Source organism: Maniola jurtina, chromosome 15 (assembly GCF_905333055.1).
Source record: "Maniola jurtina chromosome 15, ilManJurt1.1, whole genome shotgun sequence".
In the NCBI taxonomy this organism is placed as follows: Eukaryota; Metazoa; Arthropoda; class Insecta; order Lepidoptera; family Nymphalidae; genus Maniola; species Maniola jurtina.
Window position 1 is genome coordinate 11,827,128 of NC_060043.1, and position 25,016 is coordinate 11,852,143.

Here is a 25,016-nt window from a genome sequence, read left to right on the forward strand (position 1 = left end):
TTTAAATAAAAAACGTAGGTACATAAAAGTAAAAAAAAAAATATTTTTATATAGATATTGTTGTTAATTTTATTTAAAAAAAATTGTTAAAATATTACACACAAATTAAAGTTCAAAGGTACCTAGTAATCCACATGCTATCAATAGATTTACTTGCCTATAATTTCATGTGCCTATATTCCCATTTTAAGGCACAGTATCCACTAAACACATTCTCGTGTTTATATTATAAGCATACCATTTAGATTGGATGGAACATAGCTCATCTTAAGTAGATACCGGGCCTTAAGATAAAATCAAAAAAGTTGGCAGTATAGAGTATAGAAAAACGTATTCTAAAAAGTGATATTTCCCCCAATAGTGATATGCCAAAAATGTAATAAAATTGGAAAAATACATTTTAAAATGATTGTGGAAATTTTATTAAACATTAGGAAAAATATTTACAATTTGGCACAGGCAATGTGCGAAAATACCTCCAATGTTACCCAATTGCCAATTTTGAACTAAACTAATTTGAATATAGAATATAGCTGTCCCTTTCAGTTCAGTACAGAAGAGGACGCCACATCACTATTTATGTATCGTCCTGTCAACTTTAAAGTTTTGAGTGCAGGATAAACTTTAAAAATGCGATAAATAATTATCATTTGACCTTAAATTGAATTCCAGTTAGAATAAGGTCAAATATGGCATGACAATATTTATCGTGTTTTTATAAGCCGGTTTGATTGTACAATGTTGGTGCTAATTTAAACAATATCTGAAAGAAATTCACAAGTCGTCAAATCGTGCCATCCTTTTTACAACGTTCTCAGTGGAAAAGAATGGCAATACTTTAAAGCCTGTCATTTGATTTAATTTAAAGATTTCAGTATAACCGAATTAGCACCAACAAATAGGCATTAATGTAAGAAATTTTAATATAATAAAATTGTCAAAGAGTATTTATAACTATATCCTGTAACACCTACGGGCTTATACTAAAGGTTGATGCTTTAGGCCTATGTTGCAAAGGATTATTAATATTATTTTCTTACTAAAATCGTATTTAGTGAACCATCCTTGCAAGAAAAAATGTTAAACATGTAATTTCCCAATTAGATATTTTATAATATATTACCGTGTCAATATCTTCAGTATAATCAAACTTATACTCGCCTAGTTATTATAAATCGAAAAAAAAGGATTTTTTTGTACACAAGTGTGTGCTGTGAAACTACAAAAATCTAACTTTGGTCTTATTTTGACAAACTAAATAACCAAACTAAAACTCTCCTAATTTTATATACGGGCAAAGATAGCAGATGTTTTAGTTCTGTTAGTTTCTGTCAAATATTTCAGTTTAGTTGAATTTTAGGCTGAAATATGTAGGGCTCACTTTGACTTTACTCAGACACTGTTAAAACGAGACAGCGTTATATAGCTCGTATGATCTGTCTCGTTTTAATAGTGTTTTAAGTCTAAGCAAAAGTACGCTCTACAGATTTCAACAGATTACAACTCTACAGATTTCTAGTAATTCACTCTGGCCTTAGTTTGGCATACCACAGACATGCCAGTTTCCTGCCACACTATCTATCACATTTTAAAAACTTTAAGAACACTGATATATTATTATGTTAAGTAAAGGTAATGAGAAATAGTATGTTTTCTTCACATACGATAGATTATAAAATTTAAAATTAGGCAACACTTCGCTAAAATTGCGTTAATAAAATAGAAATCTGCCGTCCGTCCGTTCAGTCTAAAGCCATTTTTACAAACGTTTTCTTGCTAACTAAAATACGCGTATGACAAATTGTACAGCGACCCCTCCGGTTACGATAGGAACTATGATAATTTGTCATACTAACACATATACATATAATGCATACATTTTGAGAACGCACTAGCCATATCTGTGTCAATTGGTGGTCAACTGCTATGTCAAAGTACGGTTTCGGGTTTACTCTGAGAGCTGAAATCGTACTTTTGACATTACAGTTGGCACAAAGCAAATATGGCAAGTGCGTTCCCAAAATGTATGTACTATTCACTATACTTTAGTTGACGGACGACAGAAATGTAAGCATTTTATATACAAAAATAATCATTTCTTTAAAATAAATATACTAAAAAACAAAATATAGGTATTAATAAAAAATAAATGCTTTACATACCTAACGCATTAATTGTATTTTTTATACATACATATTTTTAATATAGGTAATGTTATTATTAACAGAAAACCAAAAACCAACCATCATTATGAAAACGTAGTTTCATTTTAATCAAATAAAAATATGTCAATATGTATAGCCGACTTTTTTCATATAAAGAAAAAGCATACAAGCGGGTACTATGAAAAAATATGACTTAATGCAATTCGAAAATACTTATTACCTAAACTGTTATTAACGTAAAACTAAACCTATTCCACTCTTGATTGTAATTATGTCATGTAGTCTTGAACTAATTGAAATTTTAAAAAATTGCAAGATCATCCAAAACAATAACTGAATAGGCAGAACATATTATGATCTTTGCCTATCCTGATAATAATAAAATATAACCATGGACATTATGGAAGAGATTTTTAATTTTACGTCGATGGTGCTAATTCTGTTGTACACAAATCTCTAAACTGAGCTAAAGTGACAGGTCTACAAATACTGCTATCTTTTTCATAATGTTTCATGCGGAAAAGGAGAGCATTACTTTTGAATCTTTCAATTATTAGTTTAGCGTTTTGTTTACAACTGGATAGCTACCAGTGTGTTTTAAATAAAAGCTTATATATAACAAGTTTTGTAATTGTATGGTTATTCTATATACAAATGAGATCTTACTTATATATTAATGGTTACATAATTAGCTACAAGTTTTTTAAACTTTCAATTATCATCTATATAACTGACCAAGTCAGTGCGAAGTGGGTGTCTAAAGGCGTAAGCTAGCAACACTACACGATACCAGTTGAAAAATTTCGAATTCCTACCATTAATTAATTATAAATACTCGCAGCTATCAGAATTGGTGTTTAGAATACAGTGGCCTTCGCCAAATCTCAATAATAACGAGATAGAAAGATAATTAATCATTATTCATTATTTAATACCTACTTTGAGTAAGGCTTTAAGCGCAACCCACAAGCTATACGATAGCGATATATCGCACGTCTATATTTGACATAATCTAAATGATCGTACTTCTAGCACCAAAGCGATCAATGCGATGATCTTAATTTTGCTGACAGTCTGGAAATAGATTATTACCGTGCATTTACATATTCGTCCTCTCGTCCTACCCCGACTTTCATCATTAATGTCATCAGCATTTCACATTCGCGCATAATCTCTTTGCTGCGTGAGTGGGAGACGAGACGAGACGAGACGAATGCGTGAACAGATCTCATCCATTGTGCGAATGTTCAAATGCACTTCTGTAGGTACACAGTACATCAGCATATTATTCATTCAAAATCTGTGATGGAATGACCACTTTTAAAATTGCGATTATAGTTTGGTGCTAGATGGTATTCAATTATTGTATGAGCTATGAAAAATTATCAAACAAGCCTTGATTATTGAGACTTATCGCCCGTATATAAGCTCGATTTATTGGTCGCAAGTATTCGCTTACCATAGTATAGCTTGTGCACTGTGCCTCAGTTTAATCTAAGATTAATGTAATGTAAGCGATTTAAATCGAGTATTTAATCGAATATTTATAGGAACTAAATAAACGTAGTGTCGCGATATTTCTTTGAATACTCCGTGATTAAATGTCGAAACCTAGCATAAGCTATGTAAGCTAGTAATAGCCGGGTAGAAGTTTATTAAAAACACTTTTAATTAACGATAGGATCAACCGCCGAGTTTCTTGCTGGTTCTACTCAGTAGTACATTCATTCCGAACCAGTAGTCAATTTACGGTTCAAAAACACGAATTGTAAAAGTTTACTTGAATAAAAAATCTAATACTGCAACCTAGGTTATATTTTGTCTCAGTTTGTAATCGTATAAAGCTATCTGTTCACTAAAGCCGAGAAAAGCGGAGCGGAGACGTGTGTGCTTTGATTAATCTGATTCATGAGAGACTAGGATGAAGCCCGCTGGATTAAAAAAAAAAGTTTCAAATGTCTAGAATATTCCAAATGTTACCGACTGTTAGCTTATAAAAGAGAGTATTAAAATTAAAAAAAAAAAAAATGTTTACTTCAGGCCATGGCCCTATAGTGTAATATAGATTAAAAGTGTTTTTAATGGATACTAAGGGTGGTGGTGGGATAGCGCAAAAAACATTTCGAACACACATGTTTCTAAACTGTAGGTCTAATGTAAAACATTGAACATAAAAGTTAAAATTTACAAAAAAACAACAAAAAATGGTATTTTATTTTTTCTATCCTCGTATAAGTCTTATTACCTACTCATTTCTGAGGGCTGTTACTCCATTCCATTACTCACATAGATTTTTCCAAATTTTTCTCATAAAATGGAAATAAAACATGTGTGTTCGTAATGCTACTCGCGCGAGTGTGGGAAGCGCTAGTGCGCTCTACTTGACTCCCTCTCCAGCTGCTTATAATACACAGTGCTGATTCAGTTTCTGAACGAAAACTACCAAAAACAAAATGTCAGTTAAAAAAATTAAAAAAATCACCCACCACACCAGGCTGTATGATCTACGACCTTTGCCTTCACGAGGAGGATGAATTAAACAACTACTAAAAAAATACTAATGGTACGAAATAAAGCTTTCATACCTGTAAAATGTATTATCTTCGAGAAATGACAGTAGTTAGTAATATTTTTACGATATATTAAACATGAACATGACTCAATCAAAATTCGTAATAAAAAAGAAAGATATATCAATAATATAATAATTATTAATCTTCATTTTTTATTATAATATTACTCATAAGAAATTATGACACAGACCTAACACCTATCGGTTAGTGATAATCAAAAAAAAAATTTCGATTACATTTAAATTTTAAACTGTAAAAATTAAGAAAATAGAATTTATCGAAAATGAATCAGCACTTCACCTACCTTATATTTATTAGCCTAATAAATAAAAATTAATTATTTAGTGTCAGTAATTATTATATCTATGATACAGATAAAGATACCGTTTTACCGAAATATCTAAACTCGGCTAAGTTAATGGCGATTTTTTTATGGTGATTACAAAAACACATTTTTTTAAGAATACCTACTTATAAATTAAAACACACCTAAAATGTCATTTTATTATATTCAATTTAGAATCGACAGCTTCATTTCATTTAAATTCACATTTATTATCTAGCAAGAGTACACGTTTTCTTTATTTTAATGTATGTATTTTAAGTTAATTTATTTTTAAATAAAGTTAGTAAGGCTATTTAGTACATGATTATTTATTTTTATTTAACAGCTGATCGCCGATTTGTGATGTCATTACACGATACTGACATTAAAAAAACGAAAAAAAAGAGAAACAAAAATCGCTACAAAACTTAAAAAAAAAACGTAAGCAATACGTACCTAACGTATAAGCTACGTACGTGACCTCATTTGAGTGATTGTACGAGTATAATAATTGATTAGTAACTTCACAAACCAAGGATTACAAACCTTAAACAATGACTGTTTTTTAGTTTAAAACATAATTCTTAACCTAAGATACCTAATTATCATAAAACGAAAAAGTTTAACACATCGTCTAATTACATCACAAAAGTAACACACACAGAGAAATATGGTCACACACACCACAACATTGCTAACGCACACATACACACATACTTAATAAACATTAAAATCATTTGTTACAGTCAAAGTGGGTAACTTTGGAAACACGTTTAACTAAGTCAATGGACATAAAAATGAACTATTAGTTTTTGACTATGGATTAACAGATTAACTAAGATGATCGGTAATCCGTATACCAAGGTTGACCTGTTTTAATTAATGTCCAATCATAGCATTTAATACGTTTTTAAAGTTACCCATTCTTACTGTACACCACGTCTATCAACGTAACCTTGGCCAACAGATTATACAGGTATAAGGGTATATGAAATATAACACAGATAATAACCATAAACAAGAAAACTTAATAACGGTCATGGAACAGCCGTTTTCTATGGAACTAAAAACCTAAAATTCCACAAAACTAATGTCATATCGTCATAAAATATAATTTATTAACTAATAAAAATAAGAATCAATTAATTTTTTGATTCTTCTCCATAGAGATTCTGCTTTAATCGAGTTAAAGAAATAGCGTGTCTTATACCTATACTTTCCAAAAGTACCAACCATAGACACGTCCGTCTGTACGTACGTACCAACTGTTCAGTACGGCAGTACCAGAATGAACGAGCAGTACTCTACGTAGAGTACCAACATACGATACCAAATATTATATTACTTACTATTTCAAATTGAAAATAGTTGTAGATAAAGTGCAATTGGAAAATGATTCATAACACGCTAATAGTAAAGCTCATAATAGATTCTCTTAAACTTTAGAGCCATCCTCATGACACAACATACTTATTACTCTAGTTACAAATAACACTGATATGTGAATGAAAAAAATAAATCGAAACATCACACAAATATATACACCATCCCATAAAATCTAATATGGATCTTAAATACAAAGCCGTTGGGAAGAAAATAGTTTGGACTGTTTTACAAGATCATGTATTTAGATGTGTGAATGTATTGCATCCTACGACATTCACTATTTTATCAAGTGGCCCCAAGATCACTATAGTTTACAATATTAAAGATTGACTACAAAAAAAAAACGGTTATAAAAGTCTTACGAAATTCGAATATGTTTTTTTGATGGAATTTTTTTATCTGTGAAATGTGTCAAAGATAGTTCAGATTATAAAAAATACAAGTTGCCACTTAAAACGATACAGATCAACCAATAATAAAGAGATTAACAATAAATACGTTTAATTACAACAAGATTACATCCATTTAATATTGCTTTGGAAATTCGTTGAGATATAAACACTTTTTATTGCATTCTCGAAATGATAGGACTACACAAGAAAGTCATGTCGTATTGGATGATACAATACTTTGTATAATACTCTGGTTAAATTAACAACTACATTCAAATACATAGATAATATGAGCAAACAATTCATTCAAATCCTATGGGCCTATGTACAGGACGACTTTTTTACGCTCAAGTGACGCACTTTAACGCAGCCAAGAAAAAAAATTTGAAGACATATCACTTTATTTTTAAAAGCGCACAGTTTCATAAATACAAAATATACCCTCCGTCCTATGGTTTTGTCATTAAGTATCGATATATGCGATTTTTGCGCGCGTCTGTATCGCGTTTTGATCGATAAAAACGCTGCAATCGGCGGTTTCAACCGCACAGAAATCGCGCGTCAATTGCACGTAGAAAATACTTCCTCAGTACATGCCCTATGGAATAATCAAACTCCTCCACTCTTCGAGAAACAAGTCAAGAGTTTGAAATGTTGGAAACGATGTAAAAACGATGAGCGAGACAGCGGTACGACGATGCCGTAAGAGTGACAGAGACAGTCGATAGATGAGTTTCAGAGGCCACCATTACGACAGCGGTGAGTTAGCTTCAAATGCAGAGAGGTTCATCTGGAATGAATACACATATATTTATCCACCGAGGAAGAAGCCCATAAACTCAGTCTGGTCAAGGTTCATCATTAACAGTTTGTCTGTAGGGGCATTCTGTCTGAGCGGATTGTTTGAGAATTCAGTGAAATGCTAAATAATTGTTGCAATTGCTTACAAGAAGGACACTACGAACATACTTGTCAGTTCACACGTGTTGCACGTACTCCGGGTTGAGCAAGAAACCTATGAACTAAATCTGGGTGAGGTTCATTATGAACAGTCTGTAGGGGTATTCCGTGAGAGCGAATTGTTTGAGAATTTAGTGAAATGCTAAATAATTGTTGCGATTGTTAACAAGAAGGACACTACAAACATACCTGTCAGTTCACACGTGTTGCACGTACTCCGGGTTGAGGAAGGAGAAGCCCATGAACTCGGTCTGGTCGAGGTTCATCATGAACAGTTTGTCTGTGGGAGTCAGTTCTGTCTTCTCCTGCGTGAACTGCTTATCAAAGTTGGAGACGTCTTTACGATGTTTCTAGAAGGGAAAGTTTTGGAAATTAAAATGGCATTGTGGTCGTTCTTGGGGTTTGATGGCATAGAGAATTACCCAAAGGTCACAAGGTCTCTAAAATTAGTTTGGTATACTATCGCTTGAAAGTCTAGCCTCTCTAGAAGCTATAGAAGCTCAAGTTTTTCTACTGCGATACTCAAATGCTTCCCTTTTTTTATATTTAACGTTGTATTACAAGAATACAAAGTTCAATATAAGTGCATATGGGTATAAACAAAGCTGTTAGGTATTGTCGAACTGCCAACAGAAACGAAGCTGCTTACTTACAACAGACGAGCTGATGACCGCGACTTCATTCGCGTGGATATAGGTTATTTAAAAATCCTGTGGGAACTCTCTGATTTTCCTAGCCTAGGTTAATCCATGGTATAAACTATCTCAATTCCAAGTTTCCAGTGCACCCTTAAAAGCTTTACTTCAAGAAATTGTGATAGAAATCTGAACATACAATTTTTGGTTTGAAGGGTGGCTGAATATCCCTCGCTTCGACCCGCGCCCAGTCGATGCGACGGAAGAATGGATGGGTGCGCACGTCCTCTTCCCCGCGGATGCCACAGCCGAGGCGCTTCTGAGGGTTCTTCATCAGGAACGACTTGCACGCATCTTTGGCTTCCTGACATAAAACATTTATTACCCTTATATAAAAAATCCATATTTAAAAGGAATATCTATACGTATCAAACTGTTAAAATGACAGTCATTTTTTGAGCCGATTCGAAGCGCCCCAGCAAGCGTACCGGGAATTAATATTGACAGTATGTCAAATGGTCTTCGTGTAGTGATGAGACATATTAGGTCAACATGTCTTATCATTAACATTTAGTTCCAAGTACGCTCGCAAGAATCAGCGCCAAAATAGCGAAAATAAAGTTGCTTTGAAAACAGGTCGGCAATCCCATGCCCAGCGTACTTGTATTAGTAAAGGACAATGGGTGCGTATCAAACTGTCAAAATGACACTGAGTTGCAGGCAAAATTTTTTGTTCGCAATGATCAGTTTTGTGCGAGGGTTACTATTTGAGGTCGTTACTGGGAACAGACCAGAAAAAAATAAGAAAAAGCATACCTTGCTAAGAGTCTTCGGATACGAAACACTATTGTCCGTGATCGCAGCAAACAGTTCCTCCTCATCTTCACCATCAAAAGGAGGCTGTCCCACCAGCATCTCGTACAGTAGCACACCATACGCCCACCAATCCACCGACTTGCCATACGGCTGGTACAAGATGATCTCCGGCGCTATATAGTCTGGTGTACCACAAAACGTCTTGGTAGTTTTATCGCCTGTTATCCCCTCCTTGCACATTCCGAAGTCAGCGATCTTGATGTGCCCATCTTGGTCCAACAGGACGTTGTCAAGCTTCAAGTCTCGGTAGATGATGCCGCGGGAATGTAGGAAAAATAAGCCGATTGCTATCTCGGAGGCGTAGAAACTGAAATAACAAATACATAGTCAAAATCTCACGGACTCGTATGAAGCGATTTGCTTCCTCGTTTCTAATACGCACTATTAGAACATGGAAATTGGAATGCCTTTCCGGCTTCTGTTTTACCCGCTAGCTATAATATTGGTACCTTCAAAAGAAGATTGAATAGGCACCTTCTGGGCAGGGTGGATGGCGCCATAGATTTTTTTGTAATCCATCCATATCTATACTAATATTATAAATGCGAAAGTGTGTTTATCTGTCTGTCTATTTCACGGCCCAACAGTAGAACCGATTTTGACGAAATTTGGTACAGGGTTAGCTTATATCCCGGGGACGGACAAAGACTTCTTTTTATCCCGGAAAATCAAGAGTTAACTTTACATTGGCTAATCTTTGTAAAGCCAGACGAGAGGAGAAAAAACTACCTAATTTAGAACCTATTCTATCAAATCAAGTATATACGTACACTGCGACCGGTTCCTTGAATTTGCCACATTGCTGTATTTGGAACATCAGATCTCCGCCATTCACGTATTCCATTACGAAGTACAGCCGATCCTGGAATTAGAAAATATAAGTGGTTAGGGTGTCAGCTATAAACTCTATCTACGGAGAGAAGTTAACAAAAGGCTCTCTCTATTACATAATCCTATACAAATGACAAAGACAAGAAGTCAGTGGGCGTTAACCATTTTGAGTGACCAACCAATCACAAACGAGCCTATGTTCTCCGTACTATTATCCCATATTATAAGTCAATGTTTTATCCTCTTAGTAGGCATAGTCTATGTTTTTCGTAGCAGTAGTTATATTAACGCCCTATATTAACTTCTTTCCGTGGATTGTATAGTACATGTCCGCGCACCTAAACTTGGCGGCGTTTGAGACCATTTTGAGTGACCAACCAATCACAAACGAGCCAATGCTCTCTGTACTATTATCCCATATTATAAGTCAATGTATTTATCCCCTTAGTAGGCATAGCCTATGTTTTTCGTAGTAGTAGTTATATTAACGCCCTTTATTAACTTCTTTCCGTGGATAGAGTATAGTGCATGTCCACGCCAAGTTTAGGTGCGCGGACAACGTGGTGCACACTTGCTACTTAACTCGTATAAAATAAAATATACTTTTTTTTACATAAATCACCCACTTCGTAAGTACAAGATCAGTAACCACTATAAGATCTACCTACCTGCTTTTCATAATTTTAGGTCAACGGGAAGTACCCTATAGGTTTCCTTGACAGACACAACAGACAGACAGATAAGAAAGTGATCTTATAAGGGTTCCGTTTTTACTTTCAAGGTACGGAACCCTAAAAAATATCCTCACCATCGTCTGGAAGCAGGAGTGTAGCTGCACCAGGAAGGGCGGCTTGCTACTGAGTGCCAGCACTCGCTTCTCGACCATGGTGCATTCCACGTCGTCATCTTGGATGATGATGTCTTTCTTCAGGATCTTGATGGCGTATAACTCGTCTGTGCCACGACGTTCTGCTAGCATCACCTGTAAAATTTGTAAAATTTGTAATTTTGGTACATGAAAAATAAATATAAATATATATAAATATAAAAAAAATGCAACGAATTGAGAACCTATATGCTTTGTGGTGTAAGCGATGATAGCCTAGTGGTTCTAGTCGGGGAGGCAGGGGTTCGATCCCGGCAGACACACCCCAAACTTTTTGGAGTTATGAACGTTTTAAGCAATTAAGTATCAATTGCTATAACGGTGAAGGAAAACATCGTGAGGAAACTTGCATACCTGAGAGTTTTCCATAATGTTCTCAAAGGTGTGTGAATCCGCACTTGGCTAGCGTGGTAGACTATGGCCTAACCCCTTTCACTCTCAGAGGAGACTCGTGCTCAGTCATAGTCATTCTTCAATAAATCAATAGGTTAATGATGATGATGATGATGATTTACATTGGTTAGTTCTAAAGGTTGCCCAAATTCTCTAAAATGCTGTAGGCAATCACTGTTGACAAATCAAAAACCGGGGGAAAATTTCGAATTTTGAATAAATGAGCTTTGTCGTTGCAGTGTTGGTAACTATGACAAAGTCATCATCATCAAATGAATTGCAGGGAGCCGCAAGATTCAGGAGGCCTTACGCCTCCAGTTTCTACAAGAGACGTCTTTGGCCGTAGATTATTATTTAGGAATTACCTTTCCAAAAGATCCTTTGCCCAACACCATGACAAAGTTGAAATCGGACGCCCTAATGACGTCAGCCGCTGCCATGTTATGAGGCACCTCCCTATCCGGCGGTGGCGGTGGTCTGCGAGCCCCCAGGCTCGTCGCCTTCATCTGGTTCTTCAGCTGAGCCAAGTCCGCACCTTCCTCGGGCACTGGAACGTTGTAATAGTCCCCTTCCTCCTGAGTGAGGAGCTTGAACCATCCTTCCGCAGGGGCTTTCATAACCTCCGAGATTCCGAACGAAAGAGATCCCATGAAATCATTGCGGGACGTACGATCCCAATCCCAGACCTATAAAAAAGGAACATAAATTATTATACGTATTGTTACTTAAACTAAACTATCAGTTATGGCTTTTTTGGCGTCATAAAGGCTGATTTACGCCAGAGCAATACAGTGCGACATTAAGCCCTAATTCGCACGAGCGTTAAAAAAGCGTTGCGTTAAAACCCAGCGTTACGCTGAACATACAAAGTGCGCGTTAAAAAAGCGTTGACGTGTGAACAGATACTTGGGAATGCATTTGTTCTATTTGAACAAAGTATTTGATAAGCTCTCGTGTGAATGAGGCCTAAAGAATGCCTCAAAGCCGGATGTTTGAATATAATTATTAATTAGTATCGTCGGTAGACTGACGTCTGTGATATTCTAAATTCAAAATTTTACAATTTCAACGACCTCTATGTATCTACTACGTACTAGACGGGTCATATGAAGCTTTTTTTAGTATGACACTGTCCATCAAGTTATAAGCTAAAAGGTGTTGCAAAAATATTTAACCTGTCTAGTGCGTAGTAAGAGAAGATATTGTATAAGTGCAAATATTTTGATTTGTAGCACGGCACATTGTCGCAATTTGTTGCTGCGCCGTAAAACAGCCTTTACATAGCAGATTTTTACTAGACTAACATTTTTTTAGACGTCCTGTGAACATGAAAGGGTATCAAAAGACGTTTCTAAATAATAATCTAAGTGTGGCATCAAACATTTCAATTTCAGATAAACGGTTTGCTATGAAACTAAACACAATATAGAACTCCTCTGAGAGTATGACTTAATTCTCAAACTAACGACGCGACGAAGCAAAGCTAAATAGTTTGTAGGGTAAACCAACTTGCAAACAAAATTAGTTCATCCATTTGGAAAATTGGAGCTTCTGTTGGGAAATGAGGGAGTTAATTTCAAGAACAAAATAATGAATAGGGATAAGAGTGCTAAGTCTTAGCATTAGTTCGGCCCTTGTACATTTTTAGCGTAAAAATACTGTGACCACATAGACACACGAACTGGATGAAATTATGAGGTTCCTTTTTTATGGTAGAACGCTATGTCTTACGACTTACGAGTCTTACGAGTACCTCTACACAAAGGTACCTATATTAACATTGTGAAAAAAATAAAATTTTGGCATTTTGCGTTTGTGGCGTTGTAACCTAACCTAACCTAAACTCTTTTTCTTTAACAGTAAGGTTTCTTTGACAATATTTTTGATGTTTTAACGTTAAGCTATCGTGAGTGATTTTCATTGAGTAGAGATTGTTACGGGTATACTTACCCATTAAGTTGACGTAAGCCCGACTAGTTTCGATTCAAACCCATCCGGGGTTCTTTTTCATAGTCTGGATGGGTTCCAAAATAGTTGGGCTTACGTGAGTATAGCCGTAACAACCTATACTAATAATATTTGACCAATTTTACTCTCCAATTTGAAAATTTAAAACGAAACTAACCTCAACAAGAAGTCTTCGGTCTTTATCCTCAGGTTTGAGATCGAAGGTGACAGTCTCGTTCCACTCGGGGTTGAGGTTGTTGCGAATGGTCTTGGTTTTTTTCTTCACGTTGTCCGAGTCCGGGATCAGCTTGAGCTTTACGTAGGGGTCGGAGAGGCCGTTCGGGTCCATGGGGATCAGGTTGCGGCCTTGCTTCACTGGAATTGAAAACATCAAACATAACTTATACACACAACATACCCGATAACTTTACTGGCATAAATTTTATGCATGTACCCATTATCTTGTCGGTATCTGTTGGCTTAAGAAGTTCATTAGTTTTTTTTAAGCGTCGGCATCCATTCGCCTAAGACGTAGGACGACCTCCAGCTCGCTGGACCGATATCCTGAAGAAGGTTATGAAAGTGGGTGGATAAGAAAGGCGGAGGACCGTGTTTGGTGGTGCGCTCTTGAATAGGCATGCCCGGTAGTGGACCCATACAGGCTGATGGATAATTGAGATAAAACGTCGTAAACGAGGTTGGATTAGTCGCGCTTCGCTGCGCTTCAGGTTGTATGCTATAATGGATTGTTGCCTTGCCTTGACTGGACTTGCCTTTACACAAGTTTAAAAAATCTATTAAAAGTATGCTCCTGAAAAAAGCTTATTATACAATCGAAGATTATGTGAATGACAAAAAAGCTTGGATTTGACTCGCTCCAGCAATACACGGCGCTGCAATTGCTTGTATACAGTATGGCATATTATTGTAAATTGAATACTTGAAAAGAGCAACCCCTGAGTTTCTTGCTGGTTCTTCTCGGTAGGAACGGCATGCCGAAACAGTGGTAGATTATTTTGACGATTCAAAAGCACTTGGAAAAGTTTAATTGAATAAAAATATTTTGAATTTGAATCTGTTGTCATAGAAGTATCATTCACCTACCTATAACGGTGAGCTTGTTCCCTTGGCAGGACACGGAGAGCTGGATGCGTCCGCGGCGCTCGGTGTGGTCGCAACCGCAGAGATTTGGCACGGACTCCTCGCATCGCTTGTGCACGTTCATGTCGCATGCTGAAACCGTTGTAAGTGTAGAATTAAAGAATAGTTGTAAATATATAATTCTGGGTATTTTTAATTATGTATAATTTTCATAAAAGTCAGTGAAGCTTCAACAATGAAATAATCGCAATTTTCTGTTTATATTGAACTTTTGGCTAATTTAAGTCATAGAATGGCGATATCTAATAAATTAAGATTATACTCACCTAGACCTCAAATTAAAATCAGGTATAACAAATTAGTGAACAACATATATTTTATGGTATTGAAGGATATAATGATATGGAATTTTGTTAATCAACTATGGGCAAAATTATACATTAAGTAGATATAGTTTTATTAATGTCTAATCAGTTACAATGCTTATTGCTATAAAAATAAACAATACAAGTTACGTCTTTTTTTAAATGCATAAAGAAAGAAAGTTAAAGCTACCGAACTATAAAAGTTACACTACAAAAAATAAAAGAGCATGCCGGGAAACTTCTTCCAACGACTCAGACGCTAATTAAAACTTTTGCAGGTTTTTTAAGATGTTTCAGAAATAAAAACTTTGTAATTAGCAAACAGATTCAAATAAAACCAATCCATGCTTTTCAGTAAAAACAGTAGGTAAATATTTATGTGTAGGCAAACGTATATGAGTGCGAGCACATATTTTTAAAATTTTAAGCGGCTATTTGACAATACAATGGTCTGGGTTCCTCGATATATATATGATCGATGTGTATACGAACGTAGCAAATACAGGCAACGTATTCAATACAAACGCAGAAGCCGAATACCATTGAAACATGCGACCCGGGTTGTTTCGTTTATACGCACCAAAAAATTATCTGTAACCATCCATGCATCTATGATAAGTAAAGGCATTTTTTACGCCAGACAAGAACATGTGACAATGCAGCATGCTACAAAAGGCAGCAGAAGTAATGTTGTGTAAGTAGCATGTAGCAGTCAATGTTATGTCGAGAAAACCTCCAGCCTTTACCATTTACCATTACAATATTACGGCAAACAGTCTACCAATAATTTAAAAATATTGATATTTTAAATGATTATAGACTGAATTCCTGTGGCATGCCATAATGTTGCTTTGGCGTAAATGAAGCTTAAGAAACACAGAGCTAGCAAAACGAAAACTAATTACATCTATTCAGTAAAGCGGTAACATCGATCCTAATTCAGCGAAACGGTAAATTCAATATTGAAACAGGATAAAATCGTGATACGGCACGATATAATATCCATTAATTCATTTACCTGCAGGTGGCAACCGAGCGCTTTCTAAATCAATTCCTGAATTGGCTTTTTCCAATACGAATTGGCACCAATTCACTCATATTTTCAATTTTTTTATACACGTGTCGATAAATGGACTAAGCATTATATCCACGGTTGAACGCCCGTTAACTACTAACAACGATTTAGGATTCTGTAACCAAAGGCTGCCAAACTGGACCCTATTACTGAGCCTCCACCGTCTGTCTGTCTGTCTGTATGTCCGTGGGTCTACAGCTTCGGCTGAAATAATGAGCTTAGGCGTCTGTTCGGCGGAGGCTCGGATGTCCAAACCGAAGCATTTTTTGAGCATTTTACAACTTTCGTAGAAAAGGTTGAATTTCTTTAGATGCTATGAAATTAAATGAATTATAATTATTTTATGGCTGCTAAAAGGCTATATGCTCAGGAGATAGGAGCCAATGTACATCTAGCAGTAGACATATATACATACATGGTACATTTGTCGAAAAGTGTATACACCGTTGCAATTTCCTTGTATTGACGTTTCTTGAGTGCGAGCAGTAAAATCAGATATTCATCTATCTATGAATTGGCAATCTCCGTGGCAGCAATTCAGTTTCTCCTAAGGGTTTATTCGAGGAGCTAATTCCTCCCAGACAATTTCAGTTGCAATATGCAGACATCTATCTACGACATTATACGTTGACTTGGCAATCACTGAGGTAGCAATCCAGTTCGTAAATAAGGGATTATCTAGGTGCTAAGTTGCTCTCAGACCCATCCAGTTGCAATATGCAGACAATTACGACTTTATACATTGACTTGGCAATCACTGTGGCAGCAATCCAGCTGGTCAGTAAGGGTTTACTGGAGAAGCTAAATGCCTCTCAGACAAATTCAATTTCATTGTGTTCCTCTGCACTTATATCGCTATCGGAAAAAATGTGGCACGTATTCATTGGTGTCACGAGCATGCACCTGCGACGTTATGCTTTGACTTGGCAATCCCCCTGGCAGCAATCCGGTTTCCTCTAAAGGGTTATTCAAGGATATCTAAGGGTTGTCGAGGAGTTAAGTTACTCTCAGACCCATCCAGTTGCAATATGCAGACATCTACCTACGACATTATACATTGAATTGGCAATCGCCGTGAGAGCAATCCAGTTCATTAATAAGGGGTTATCGAGGAGCTAAGTTCCTCTCAGACCAATGCATGTATTAAGTACCTTCGCACTTATATCCCTGTTGGGAGAGATGGAGCATTGCCCCGCAATGGTCGCAGAACGTCGGGGTGATAAACGTCCATTTATTCCACTTGTGTGGAGCGTACGCGGCCTTTGGGATAAACCAACCGTAAAATAATTGAACAATGGAACAAAAAACAAGCAATGAAAAGATTGAAAAGTTTTAGCAACGTTTTAGACCCTTTTTACAGCTTGGTAGACTTTTTATTTGACTGCCCAAAAAATGAGTGTAATATGTTTTCAGTGAGTATGTGAGTTATTTAATTCCACCATAATTTCTAAATGCCTGGAGAGATTTGGATGTATGGGATATCCTTGCATCGTCCCGAGTAACACTAGATTTTTTTTTTTGCAAAAAAGTCTATATCGCGGCTGTGTGATTTTCAAACGTAAAAAACTTTTTTTTTAATCTAGGTCAGTCATGTTTTAAATTTTTTAAAGGAACTGAAAATCGATGATCGATGATCTAAGAATAAAAGTGATGCAAAACTATGACCAAAAACTCAGCTGTAAAAAGAGTTAACAAAGAGTTAAATAAGCAGCGTTAGAGTTAGGTTAGGGGGCCCTAAAACGAAAACCACTAACTCCCGAATACTGAAAAATATTTGAAATATCAAGAGACATCTTACGTTTATTTCACGCAAAACAAACATAGTAAGTTTATAATGCTCAACATTCAGTATTCGGCCGTCTGATACTAATATTGAGAATGGGTACATATTAGCATAAAACCACAGGAAAAGATCGCTAAAACCAAGCTGCAAAGTGAATTACAGTAAGCAAACAAATATGTAAGTATTAGCATAAAACCTAAAGAAAACGATCATCAAAAACCAAGCTGCAAAGAGAAAAATTTTAAAATAAGCACACAAATAAGTATTAGTAAACCTACAAAAAACGATCACAATAACCAAGCTGCAAAGAGAAAATAATTAAAATTAGCAGACAAATATGTATTATTACACCTACAAAAACGATCTTCAAAAACCAGGCTGCAAAGAGAAAAACATTAAAATAAGCTGACAAATATGTATTAGCCTCAAACCTACAAAAACGATCACCAAAAACCAAGCTGCAAAGAGAGAAAGAGTTAAATAAGCATCAAGCGTTAGAATCAGTAGCGTAGTCCGAAGCTTGCAGCGTTGTACCTTGACACTTGAGTCCTTGGTGGATCAGGCCGTAGAGAAGGGAACCGCAGTGGTCGCAGAAGGTCGGCGAGGAGTATGTGTAGTTTTTGAAGTTGTGTCGAGTACGCGTGTCCTGTTTTAGGAAGTTATTAAACAATTACCATATAAAACAAACTAAAAATCTAAATTAAAGGGCCTGTCAGCATCTCACGGAGTCCACGAGTGACCGGAGGGCAGGCAGTTACCTCGGTAGTCTGGCTATTCAACGAATCTTGTTGAATAGCCAGACTAATGTGTAGATATTAGTCTGGCTATCCAACAAGATTCGTTGAATAGCCAGAACTGAATTCCAACGAATCTTGTTGAATAGCCAGACTAATGCGTAGATATTAGTCTGGCTATCCAACAAGATTCGTTGAATAGCCAGACTAAGCGCTCTGGGCAACTTGCCTCGTTACATTATACTGTGTTATTTAAGTTACTAGGTTTATACGTACTTTAGACACGTCAGTAACGTAATATCTACTTTTAATTACGTATACAACTTTATTTAATTTTGCCATTGCTTAAACGCGGATCAACGACCGTATGTATCTCATAATAAGATTTTTAATTTTGGATTTAAAAGATATTTTTCAAGTGAGAAAAACATTTGGGTGGATATTTTTGACGAATTTTTTGTACCTACATAAAATCATCATAAAATGGTGAAAATTTTGGCAGCGTGACATAAATTATGGACGAGTTGAAATGATGACTTTGTTGAATAGTTTTGATTTATGCGCAAATATTTACGGTGGAAGTTATTAATCATGGCCTTTGAGCGAGAGAATTAAGGACGCAGCAGTGTTTCAAACCATCTTCCAAAATGGTGGGTTTGTGTTGTAGATATTTGCTTTCAATTTATAAAGCTTGATATATAGTTAAGCATCGATGTACCAGGCAAGTTGCTTGCGAGTTGCAAACTGACTGATATAGTGTATGTAGAGTCACTGAAATGGAGATATACATGTACGCTGGAAATGGTGTGTCATCAGTTATTTTTGTGCTGATTCGAATCGAAGCGCCTCACCGAGGGTACCGAGAATTCAAATTGACTCTTTCTCAAATGGTCTTCAGGTTGAAACTATGTTGAAAGATGTCTCATTACTAACAGTTAGTTCCGAATACGCTCACATGATGCTTACTGCTGCTATCAGCGTCAAAATGGCGAAAATCTAACTGCTTAAAAAAAAAGTTGAAAAAACTATAACCCGACTACGGAAAAATGAGACAACTTGAACCTGTCTTGGTACAAGTAAAATAAACTAAAAAGAAAGAAACAAGATAGGTGCTTAGTGCTATCATCGTCTTCATCGTCTTGAGTAAGATTCAATACGAATGCCGTGGTCATGCGTTGTCGACAGCGTATTTCTTATCCTTGATTGACGGCATTCCCAATGATTTTATTTATCTACCAAATTAGAATATTTTCTTTTTGCTGTCGACAACGCACGACCACGGCATTTGTATTGAATCTTACTCAAGACGATGAAGACGATGATAGCACTAAGCACCTATCTTGTTTCTTTCTTTTTAGTTTATTTTACTTGTACCAAGACAGGTTCAAGTTGTCTCATTTTTCCGTAGTCGGGTTATAGTTTTTTCAACTTTTTTTTATTTGAAATTTTTCCGTTGTCTATGATGCGACGACTAACCGAGGTCTCGTGAATGGCCAATAGGTGGTGCTGTATGAGAAATAATAATTATAATAAAAAGTGGTTTCTGTCGCTTGGTATATTTTAATAATAACTATATTTATATTTATGAACTCAGAATTTTCTCCTCTTTCGTTGGACATCTCACTCGACACAATAGCAATTAAAAATTTTTTAAGACCCTCACTTTTTTTGATGTAACATCCGTCTGGTCAATTTTTTTCGTATAAAATATAGCCTATGTCACCCGGGCCTTTACAACGAATCGATTGACACCTCATTCATCAAAATCGGCCCAGTAGTTTAGGCGCTACGGTGGAACACATAGAATCTGGATACAAACATACATACATATTACATACATACATACATACATACATAGACTGCTAAAATCATAACCCTTCCTTTCGGCTTTGCCGTAGTCGGGTAAAAATAGGTCGGCAATCGTAGGCCCAGCGTAGTGCGTACCTACTTGCATTAGTATAGGTGAGTGTGTATAGTTTAAACTGCTGTATCTTGATTGCACTTGCATTTTTTTCATGGGTTTCTCTATTATTCATTCATATTCATTTATTGCAAGATTGTAAGTATTATTACATAGTATAGTATTAGGTACATAGTAGTATATTAGCCCCCACCAAGAAGATATTTTAAGAATTTTCCCGTCAACGAAGTCGGAGTGGGTCAACTAACAATAAATTGCCTTTTTTATATTCGTGTCAACATATTAATCTGTAGTTCAAAAGTAAAAATAATAACTAAGCAGGTATATCATAAGAATTTCGAAAACTGCCAGAAAAAGATAAGTATCAAAGAAAACTTTGTAAATTATGTTTACTTAAACGCTGGCCAATGGAAAGTTTTTAATGGATCCGATAAAATTTGGTTTCGACAGGCGTTTCCTTTAGTTGACAAGTTTTCCTGTTTTCCTGGCGTTGCAATAAATAGGGATGGTTGAAATTTATGCTGTAAAGTCGGAGGGATCCCGAAAGCTTGTTTGACCTATCATTTTGATCTGTCATCATTATTGATCACTACTCAACCCATCGCCGCACCGTCTTCATAAAATCATCACACTAATATTATAAAGGCGAAAGTTTGTATGTGTGTGTGTGTGTAAGTTTGTTACTCCTTCACGCAAAAACTACTGGACGGATTTGGCTGAAATTTGGAATGAAGATAGACAATATCCTGGATCAGCACATAGGCTACCCAGGCCATTTTTATCCCGGAAAGTCAAAGAGTTCCCACGGGATTTCGAAAAACCTAAATCCGCGAAGTCGCGGGCATCGGCTAGTGTTACAATAAAACTTAAAGCTAGCCTTATCTATTGCACAAATCATGTCCGCGTTAAATGGTGCCAGGAGGTTCCATTTCCGCGCTGGACAGTCAGACGGATCCTGACCATTTGACACAAAGTGTCAAAGTACTGTATTAATTATAGTAGTATTAGAAACGTTTTGGATCGGCACAAAAAATAACTATCATTTTGGATGTTACACCTTATCTAGTGTACACATATGTATGTCCATATCCTGACTTTAATGATCTAAGCTAACTCCACAGGCCAAATTGCTAGGTAAAAGCACTAGTACTCCTTCATGTGATCTCTTGTACGCCTAGTAGCTAAGTACTAGGTATTAAACGAATCAATTGGGACAACAAAGGCTAATTAAAGTGGAGTGCGTCATCGGTAGACTAAGTACTTGCTTGGTGCACGCTACGACGGCACGCGAGACTCCATCGGGCAAATTGGGGAATGTGTAAAACATTTATGGCTTGTTTTTAATAAAGTAATTACTAAACTTATGTAAAGTATGTATAATTTTTTTAAAGAATATCGGCCATTTTAATCATGGCTAATATTACCCTATCCCCTCCATCTAAGCGTAAAACTTGTGACAATAGTGCAACCGTTCGGAATTCAGTCCACTCCTTAACCATTGAGCTATTAAGGCTCTCTGCCTAACAGTTATTTTGGGTTCAGTACCTCAAAAACAAAAACGGAATCTTTGTAGGATCACTTTATTGTCTGTCTGTCTGTTAGTCATGATGTCTGTCAAGAAAACCTATAGGGTACTTCCCGTTGACCTATAGGAATCATGAAATTGAATGATCATGAACAATGAGTCTGAAAAATCTTTTCGTTCTTGCCAATTTCCTTCATTTCTTCATACTTTTCACGGTTCTCTTTTTAGGGATCCACTCTCTTATATCATCGAACCACTTCAGAAAAACCCAGGCTGGATCTACATGCCTGAGAGTTCTCCATAATGTTCTCAAAGGTGTGTGAAGTCTGCCAATCCACACTTAGTTAGCCTGGCGGAATATGGGTTGATCATGATGAATAAAAGAAAAATCCACTTGCTCCTCCTTTTTGTTCATCCCTGCTTGATCCAATTCAGCTATTCTTAAGCCTCAATAGCTCAACGATTAAGGAGCGGACTGAATTCCGAAAGGTCGGCTGTTCAAATCCCACCCGTTGCACTATTGTCGTACCTACTCCTAGCAGAAGCTTTACGCTTAGTTGGAGGGGAAAGGGGAATATTAGTCATGATTAACATGGCTGACATTCTTTTAAAAAAAATTGCAGTAGGTATGTAGGATGTAGGTATATTTTTCCATTAAACGCTACATTTGAAAAACTCTTTCAGAAAAAAATTTAGCAGACACGATGAAAAATACGAGTTTAATTTTCCTCTCCTCGTTCTTAGAAAACATTAAGGATTTATTCATTCGTTTCGGCGTAGTAAGGATCCTACTTTATTTTAAATTGAGAGAGTCCTACTTAATTAGAAGACCGTTTCATTTTAGCTAGATTATAATAAATAGGAATTTTTTTTTTTTACAAAGTTTCTTCTTTATGAAATTTTATATTTAATATTTGATAACTTGCTTTAACGGTGAAGGAAAACATCGTGAGGAAACCTGCATTGAGAGTTCTCCATAATATTCTCGAAGGTGTTTGAAGTCTGCCAATCTGCACTTGGCCAACGAACGTGGCGGACTATAGCCTAAAAGCTTCTCATTCTGAGAGGAGATCCGTGTTTCACCTTCAAGCCACCTTTTCTTTGGTCTGTCTCTCTTCTATTTTCCTTCCACATGCATATTTAACATTCTTCATGTGACATGATTTTCTTCCCCTCCATTTATTATCATACATATTTCGATATACTAATCATATACTTATCTATAATATTATAATATACTTATCACACATATTTCAATATTTGATACCGAGTTTATAATACAAAAACCACAAAAACCAATAATAAAATAACATATCAAAAATATGTTCCGAACCACTTCAACAAGGTAAGAAAGTTACCCTCTTTGAATGGCCAGGCCAAGGTGACTACCAATTGCCAACCTGTAGAATCAATGAGACATTACTCCAAATCCTTAAAAATAATCTAGGGTGGTTTCTTGGCGATTCTTCTCAATTAAAGCTCCTCTTCGATGGTAGAGTCTTGAGGTAGAAAATCCATGATAATATAGCCTACTTGAAAAAAGTATTTTAATTTTTTTTAATAAAAAAAGATACTAACGTCGGAATCCGCGCCCTTGTCCGCGCCAGGGCACGTGAAGGTGACATATTCGTGGCATCTTTTGTGCACCACGAAGCTGCATACTGGAACAAAAATATTCGAATGACTCCTCTTACCAATCTTCTATCGTCTTCTCTTCTGAACTAGAGTACTCTTCTGTCGACCAATTATGTAAGTCTATGCCAATTGGTTAACTTTACTGGCATTTAGCAATTGGGATGGTGCTTATGTCGCAAGTAAATTATTTCTTAGGAATTATTAAACAGAGGGTCTTCCTAAATTCGTAAAATCCACGTCCGCTGTAAGTTTTAAGTTTGCTAACCATTTTTAACCCACGATCCAAAAAGACGGGTGTTATAAGTTTGACGTGTGTATCTGTTATCTGTCTGTGGTATCGTAGCTCCTAAACTAATGAACCGATTTTAATTTAGTTTTTTTTTGTTTGAAAGATGGCGAGAGTTCTTAGCTATAATCCAAGAAACTCGGTTTAGCCGTTCGAAAGTTATCAGCTAATTTTTCTAGTTAATGTAACCTTCACTTGTCGGGTGTGTTGTAAATTTTTAATTTACACTTGTCAAAATTGCTTTCTGTTCAGGACGTTATATTCACGATTATTTATTGTTAAGAGGGCTCTCTCCGTCACTCGCTTCTACTCGCTTCATACAATCGTAGTTCCAATTTCATTTGAATATTAAGCAACCAAAGTCCATAAAATTTTGCAGACATATTCTAGAAACTAATATCTATGTCTGTGGTTTTCCAGATTTCTGTTAAAATATTCGGTTACAAAGTTACGCGGTCTTAAAAATTTACATACAAATCTTTGAGCTCCTGTAATTTTGAAGCTACATATTTTTAGAAAAATCTAAAACACCACAGACACAGATATTAGTTTCTAGAATATGTCTGTAAAATTTCATGGACTTTGGTTGCTTAATATTCAAATGAAATTGGAACTACGATTGTATGAAGCGAGAGGAAGCAAGTGACGGAGAGAGCCCTGTTAATTAATGCTGAGTTACATAATAAATGCGTGATGTGCATTGATAATAATTATAAGTGAAGTAATATATAAGTTTATACGTATACATATAATATATTGATGTGACATTTGGCCTTATATCAGTAGGTAATTTAGTGTGTTCAATATAAATTGCGTGACGATTTTTTCCGCAGACGATCATTTTATTAAATAGAAATATTGAAACCGCTCACCTTGACACTGGAAGCCCTGTTTCCCGAAGCCCCTGTAACAAGATAGAACAATAATTTAATATAACTCTCATATAATAATACTGAGCTCGTATATGTATAATAATACAATAATAACCATAATGTTAAGATAAAATAACAATAATGTTATATTATAACGTTTAATAATAATAATAATACTGAACTAGAAATATTAAATACTGTATTAATACCCGTGACTTCGTCTGCGTGGACTAAACGAATTTCAAACCCCTATGTTATGTATGGTACACATCTTCCAGCGTAATGGAACATGGGAAAATATTGATCCTCTAGAAATTAAAATGAGTTTTAAAATGAGTTTTTTAATTTAA

At 35.9% G+C, this 25,016-nt stretch overlaps 1 protein-coding gene across 1 annotated transcript in view; it reads right to left on the bottom strand.

Annotated features, from left to right (window-relative positions):
• Nucleotides 1-7,313: 7,313 nt before the first annotated feature.
• The window catches only part of LOC123872789 (protein kinase C, brain isozyme), a 193,850-nt gene continuing 176,147 nt past the window's right edge, over nt 7,314-25,016 (bottom strand). Inside the window, exons 2-13 of the mRNA XM_045917315.1 lie at nt 24,667-24,698; nt 23,452-23,534; nt 18,228-18,339; nt 14,474-14,602; nt 13,548-13,744; nt 11,788-12,108; nt 10,952-11,125; nt 10,083-10,174; nt 9,253-9,619; nt 8,636-8,800; nt 7,991-8,151; nt 7,314-7,631 (exon numbers count right to left, since the gene is read on the bottom strand). Coding sequence (XP_045773271.1) covers nt 7,999-8,151; nt 8,636-8,800; nt 9,253-9,619; nt 10,083-10,174; nt 10,952-11,125; nt 11,788-12,108; nt 13,548-13,744; nt 14,474-14,602; nt 18,228-18,339; nt 23,452-23,534; nt 24,667-24,698 — 1,825 coding nt within the window. The 3' untranslated portion in view covers nt 7,314-7,631; nt 7,991-7,998. The remainder of the gene's footprint in view (nt 7,632-7,990; nt 8,152-8,635; nt 8,801-9,252; nt 9,620-10,082; nt 10,175-10,951; nt 11,126-11,787; nt 12,109-13,547; nt 13,745-14,473; nt 14,603-18,227; nt 18,340-23,451; nt 23,535-24,666; nt 24,699-25,016) is intronic.